Source organism: Schistocerca gregaria, chromosome 4 (genome assembly GCF_023897955.1).
Source record: "Schistocerca gregaria isolate iqSchGreg1 chromosome 4, iqSchGreg1.2, whole genome shotgun sequence".
NCBI classification, from domain to species: Eukaryota; Metazoa; Arthropoda; class Insecta; order Orthoptera; family Acrididae; genus Schistocerca; species Schistocerca gregaria.
Window position 1 is genome coordinate 99,440,031 of NC_064923.1, and position 7,074 is coordinate 99,447,104.

A 7,074-nucleotide genomic window follows, 5' to 3' on the forward strand; every position below is an offset into this window, starting at 1 on the left:
ACAACTTAAAACCTGGTTCCTAAATCTCTGTCTTACCATTATATAATCTATCTGATACCTTTTAGTATCTCCAGGGTTCTTCCACGTATACAACCTTCTTTCATGATTCTTAAACCAAGTGTTAGCTATGATTAAGTTGTGCTCTGTGCAAAATTCTACTAGGCGGCTTCCTCTTTCATTTCTTAGCCCCAATCCATATTCACCTACTATGTTTCCTTCTCTCCCTTTTCCTACACTCGAATTCCAGTCACCCATTACTATTAAATTTTCGTCTCCCTTCACTATCTGAATAATTTCTTTTATTTCATCGTACATTTCTTCAATTTCTTCATCATCTGCAGAGCTAGTTGGCATATAAACTTGTACTACTGTAGTAGGTGTGGGCTTCGTATCTATCTTGGCCACAATAATGCGTTCACTATGCTGTTTGTAGTAGCTTACCCGCATTCCTATTCATTATTAAACCTACTCCTGCATTACCCCTATTTGATTTTGTGTTTATAACCCTGTAGTCACCTGACCAGAAGTCTTGTTCCTCCTGCCACCGAACTTCACTAATTCCCACTATATCTAACTTTAACCTATCCATTTCCCTTTTTAAATTTTCTAACCTACCTGCCCGATTAAGGGATCTGACATTCCACGCTCCGATCCGTAGAACGCCAGTTTTCTTTCTCTCCTTGTTATTGTTGGGCCTAAAAAGTGGATTTCTGAAAATTTGGATACCAAACGTTGGAGGTCTTTTGACTGGTTAATTTTGAATTTAGGGTATTATGTGTAATGGACAATGTTGTAGAGGACACTTTTCTATAAACAATCATGTCAACTGCAATGTTGTAACTTAACCCAATGCAGAGATATTCATATTTTACTAATGTGTCACAACTGAATCACCATTGCAAGCTTACAAACGAAAATGTCCACCATTCAGTCAGGGTGGAAGGTAAATTCATTTAAAAACTGTTTTGAACATCTCAATTATAGGATAATCACATAAAAAATTAAAATATTAAAAACTAGACCAACTTAATAAAAATTGACTTCACTTGGATTGACCCTAATTGGACTATTCTCTCCATTTGCAGTTTCCCGCAAGTTGTATTTCTCAGAATTCAGGTACAAATATTTCCTGAAGTTTATAAAGCATTGTTTTAATTTTCAATGGCCCATACTTACGTAGTAGACCCAAGTGTTATCACAGAATCAACTAAATTAGAGAACTAATATTCTTATTAAGAAAAAAATTAAATGAAACAATACGTTTACTGTTACCAGTCACTGTTTATTTGTTTCCACGACGCGTTTCAAAGATTTAAACCTCCATCATCAGGTGGATATACATCAGTTAATATGGCATTTGTGTGTTCGTGTTGTGTTACGATTTCTTTGGAGGAAGTTGTGACACTGTCTCCTTTCACAGTCGTAACACATCACATGAACACTATCATATTGTATAAACAAATATATAATCGTAACAACACAAACACACAAATGCCGTATTAACTGATGTATATCCACCTGATGGAGGTTTAAACCTTTGAAACGCGTCGTGGAAACAAATAAACAGTGACTTGTAACAGTAAACATTGTTTCATTTAATGTCAATAACAGTCACGGTAAAGCCTAACCTAAAAATGTTCGCATTTAAAGAAAAAAATTATAAAAATTAAAATGTAAGATGTGATTTTTTCCCTTGTAATATACATAATATGTGGAATTAAATAGGTCTATTACCTTAGCCATCATGTCATGCATATCTGGTAAAAATTTGGTCTCCTTCAAATATATAACATTTGATAAAATGGTAACTCAATTTGAGGAAGCATTTTGGAAAAATATACGCATCGAGTTCTTTGTAATTTTTCTAATAACCCTAAACAGGTTCAAAAACAATTAAAATACCAATTCGTTTAGAAAGTGTGCTACATTACCCAGTAACTACAAAAACCTGCAAAACATATGCATTGTTAATAGTGTCTGAAAGACATTGGTGATTTTTACATAATATTGAGCCAGAAAAATACCGTGTATATTTCAAGTGCAATAAGTATGACGAACTTGCATGCTCTGCTGGTTCAATTTAAGCTGTTTCAAATTTTGCATGATTTACATTTCTTTGCATTATCTCACCAACAAACACGTCAAAAGAGTTGCAGAAATTGTGCCCTACAATCAGCAATTGTAATTCAGCTAAGTAATTCGTGGGCACCGTATGCTGCAGCTGTACACTCACAGCACATGTTTGTAATATGTCTTATGTAGTTATTGTTATAACATTCATTTCACTCGACTGCAGAGAATAGCTTAGTTGTGGTGACATACTAATGTGTAATGCAGCTCGAGCTGCAGGTTTGTTTTGAAGGTGACTGTTTCATTGCCAAGTTGTCTTCTTCACATTGCTTTTCCACTCAAAACTAAAAACATGAAATCCACTTCAATATGGAACTTGCTCTACTAACAAACTTCCAAATTAAAGGCATATATTCACTGTAATAGTGTAAAATAATCACACAGAGAGGGGGGGGGGGGGGGGGAGAAGAGTACCTGCAGATCTCATTGGCCAAATGAACAAACTACTTTGATGCTCTGCTAACTGCACGAAATTTTACCTTTATACACACCAAACTTGTGGCACCTACACACAAAATGAAAAAGTCACCTGCAGATTTCATGGCTTAGACAATTTGGTGACAAACCACATAACACTTTCTCCTGCCAAGTTTACTTTATGCATAAAGCAAGCTGCCCTCACCACACACACACACACACTTTTCACAAATAAAAAGTATAACAAGTACATAACTTATAAGTTTTATTTTTCTCAGACTTTATACATTATTTCTTGGGTGCTGGTTTGGATTTGGGTTTCTTCTCTTTCTTCGCATCCTTTGATTTCTTCTTACCGTACAGGGTTCCTGCACGAGTTGCCTTCTTCTTGAGCTTGTAATACGCTAAGCTACGGACCTTGTTTCTAAGTTGTTTTGCTTTACGTAACTTGAAGCGATCGAAGTCTGTCATTGCAACTCTCTGAAAATGAAGCCTCTTTTTAGAAAATGTTAATGGACAAAACTTACATATAACATCAGATTCAAGATTCAGTAAATAATTGGCTTCATTTATCGATCAGCCGGCAATTCCTATCAAATTGGTTCATCATTATCACAAAAATGTTACAACCACCAAGGATTAATATTTACCTTTTGCTTGGCTTCCAATTTCTTCGCCCACAAACTTTCCTTCCATTTTTCATCAACTTTTCCATCAAGCCATGCCTTCCTCACAACCCTACTGCGAGCAGTAAATGGAAACTTGACCCTAAACTTAGTTAGGTGTAGCTGTGTCAATCTTATCTCACCTCGAGGCACACCAGTTACAGGTCCATCAATTAAAGCCTGAAAGATATAGTAGTGCTTTAGATACATCAAATTTTAACACTAATTTAGCATGTTTGAGTACATGGTCAGTAATGAGTTGGCTTCATTTATCGATCAGCCGGCAATTCCTATCATGTATGTTCATCATTCCATGTGATCCGTAATTGTAGTAAAAATTACTTTAAATTGCAATCAAGCTCAATAAATTTACATTAAGAGAGATGCATTAAAAATTATGCTACAGCCATAATGGAAAGCACACACTACCAGATCTGTGACAATGACTAAGACAGTACAAAACAAGTTTGTAAAAAATTTTAACCCATAAGACAAAAATACCATTGATGGTTCAATATTTTACCTTGCGTCTAATTTCACCAAAACTATTTCCAATTGCATCAGGCACTTTTTTACAATGCTTAATCTCCATATTTATATTCTACACTTTGAGACTACATTTAAAATGATGTACAAAATTTTCCAAGTTTTCACTTATTGTACACTTTTCAGTAAAAATTACAGGAGTATCCATAAGAAATTTCACAAATAATTAGAAGCAAGCAATGTGAACATACCTCATCAGAAATGGACAAAACCAAGTGCCAAATTGAAATGAACATTGAATCCCATACATTCTTATGAAAGTAGGACTGTTGTAAATGTGTCGACTACCACATGTACAGGTTTCTTACCAGTTATAACAGAAACTGACAAGTCACCTATTCAAATCAAAGACTAAGCCAACACTTAATTAAATGCATATCTTTTGCTGAACACTGAACTACAGCAATTTCCACTTCCAGCAAGTTTATCACACGTCTGTAATTACCTTTGGAAACTAGATCCATACTAGGCTTGACTGATTTCAAACATGTTAATACTGCAATTATGGCCATTAATTATCTGAAATACCTTAAATTCATTTCATTTTTCTCTAATTCATGATCCTGCATGTAGAGCCTTTTTTTAATTAGAGTCGAATTGGTACACACCTATGCCCCTAGATACATACCTTACCCCAAAAGTTGTTATACTTTTAAGATTATGAGAAAAGGTGCAATTTCTATAGATTTTTTCCTGATAAGAAGAGAGCTATAGGCTTTTCAATATTTGGCGACCAGAAACAGGTCGACAGAAGCATCCAATTCCACCCGTCTTATGACCAATGACGCTCGCACTGTCTGTGTGTCCGATTCCAATTTCCGTAGTTTTATATGTAACTACTGGTGCTTGGGTATCGTCAGCTGTGGTGAAGGGAAGTGTCCGATTCCAATTATTTTCCTAGTTTTTGCTGTAGGTGTTGGTGTTTTGGTATCATCAGCTGCAGTTGATCTACATAGGTCAAGGGAAGTGTCCAATTCCAGTACATTTTTATTTTGGATCCTCATTTTGTGTATTTTGCAATCTTGATGTGTTTTTTACTGTTATATTTAGCTTGTCCATTCCCTAAAACACCCAATATCCCACATTTCTCCCATTAGGTTGACTATTTATGGAGGGAGATGTTATTCTCTTATTTATACGTATTTTCGTGTTTGTTGCCATGTGGATGTAGTGACATCATAGGCGCCATATTGGATACACTTAGAATAGCCATTTCAGCCAAGCCATATTGATGACGTCACAGGTCAAAGCTGACGACAGGAATCTGACACTTCCGTAATCCCAGAAAACTGAACTCTCATCAAATGTGACCAAAATAAACCAGTTGTTTGATAACAATGCATAATACAGACAGCCAAATATTTTCTTGGTGATCGGCACTGGGCATCCATCTAACCTATCTCACCATCTTCCTACAATGAAAACCTAACGAAGATACTAAAAGTAACACCCCACCTAAATTGGCCAATGAATGTGAAACCTGTCCTAAAACACTCAAGGACTGAAATGAATACTGGCCTAACACTGAAAGTACATGAATGTGCATTGATCTATATACAATTATGCTTCACTCCTTATACAGCTGGTGCTCAAAATGCAGTCTCATCCAAACAATCACAACATTACAATATTCAATTGTAAAACTCGGGTTTCCATTAGCAGCATTTCCTTACAGCTTTCTAATAGCAAAATTTCTCTTAGAACAACAAATATATTGCCATCTCATCAAACAATATAATTCCACATTAAGTAATCACACATTGAAAAACTATAACCTCAAATCCCAGCACCCAATATCCAAGAGCTGATTTCCCATTTGTTGTACAATACACATACTAAAAAATCGGCGCTGTCTAATAAACAAGTTTTTCAAAATATTAGAATCATTTTAAAGTTTGATAAATATGGAGCGAATTTAGAAGTGGGGTTACTAGACTGATCAATCTTATCACACCATTTAATCTATATCCACCATCATCGTTTCTTGAAACCCTAGATCATGGGATGAAGATTTTAAACTGCAACAATTCTACTTCATAACTACCAATGCAGTGGTAAAATGAACACTGCAGCAAGACATGCAAAAGGCAAGCTTTCTTGCAAATGCTTTAAACACTAGCAGTGTGTCTACAAAGTATGTTTCGCACAGTTAACAGCTGATATTTCTTGGCATTTCCAGAAAAAGTCCAATCAGAGGTGTCACAGAAAAGGGCTCTGAGTGGGTAGCCGAATGATACTAACAAACATACAACAAATATACATTCGATAAATTTGAAGTACCATATCTAGGTACGAATTTACTCCCACAGTATCACGGATCGCTTTCCGAAATTAACATGTGGTCAACCAGAATTTAATTGGTATCACACGAGAAAATTATCACTAGACGCTGTATTCTTCGTGAATCTAACCACCTTCGATATTAGAGAAGAAAATACAGTTTTCACATGAAGCAAATAGACAACCTCCGTAGATCATATTTTTTAATGATCAAGAAAGCACGTACCTTATTTTGATCAATTACGTCCACTACGGAACATAGTTTTCCTTTATGTGGCCCATCGGAGATGTAAGCCACTCTCCCCGTTTCCACAAACCTCTTGAAAGGCTAGAAGGAAAAGGTACATGATTAGAAATACAGTATAACATCTTAAAACCGTTCATCGTGGCGACAACAATACCATGTGGCACTACCAAAATATTTAAACTCTTTATGTGTTCGAGGTCAAAGTACGAAATTAAAGGTCATAATCATAAACAGACACAAATTTTAACGAAAATGTTTGATATTTTCACATAACTTCCTATACAACAAGTTTTACAACAAAACAGAACGCGACAATTCCCACTCACCATCCCTACCGGAAGAGACAAGATTTAAATGAAAGACTCTCCTCTTCAACCGAGTCCAGTGATCCTGGGTCAAAGATGAGACATCCAAAGATATTCAACACTGAAAGAAACACGAAAGACTTTAAAAACAGATACTTTCTACATACTATTTACTTCAGTTACAAAGTGGTTATAACATTCACTGACTTTCCCTCACATGCGCCTGAACCACAAAGAGAAATGTTATATCAACTAAGCACCAACAGTGTAACTGTGGCGTTACCGACATTTTTCAAAGTCATTTTCTAGAATCCTCTTCATGTTAATTGGTTTAAATGATTAAAAATGACTGAAATGTATTGTACATAAGTTACATGTCACAATTACTAATATAATTAATGTCTCTATTTACAAAAATCTCTTCGGCACAATTGCCACGGATATTATTTAGCAAACAGCTCCATACATGATCACCAAATCAGAA

At 35.5% G+C, this 7,074-nt stretch overlaps 1 protein-coding gene across 1 annotated transcript; it reads right to left on the minus strand.

Annotated features, from left to right (window-relative positions):
* Positions 1-2,795: 2,795 nt before the first annotated feature.
* LOC126267363 (60S ribosomal protein L14-like) lies at positions 2,796-6,710 on the minus strand. Its single transcript, XM_049972504.1, has 4 exons — positions 6,612-6,710; positions 6,265-6,366; positions 3,198-3,392; positions 2,796-3,027 (listed from the first exon to the last, which is right to left on the minus strand). The coding sequence occupies exons 1-4, from the start codon at positions 6,612-6,614 to the stop codon at positions 2,836-2,838; spliced, it is 492 nt and encodes a 163-aa protein (XP_049828461.1). The 5' UTR covers positions 6,615-6,710; the 3' UTR covers positions 2,796-2,835.
* Positions 6,711-7,074: the final 364 nt, after the last annotated feature.

Excerpts from the sequence above, each read along its gene's own strand:
- LOC126267363 (XM_049972504.1), bottom strand. Across the intron at positions 3,393-6,264 it reads ACGTAATTGATCAAAATAAG|GCTTTAATTGATGGACCTGT; the intron begins GTACGTGCTTTC and ends TATATCTTTCAG. Across the intron at positions 3,028-3,197 it reads AATTGGAAGCCAAGCAAAAG|AGAGTTGCAATGACAGACTT; the intron begins GTAAATATTAAT and ends CTTCATTTTCAG.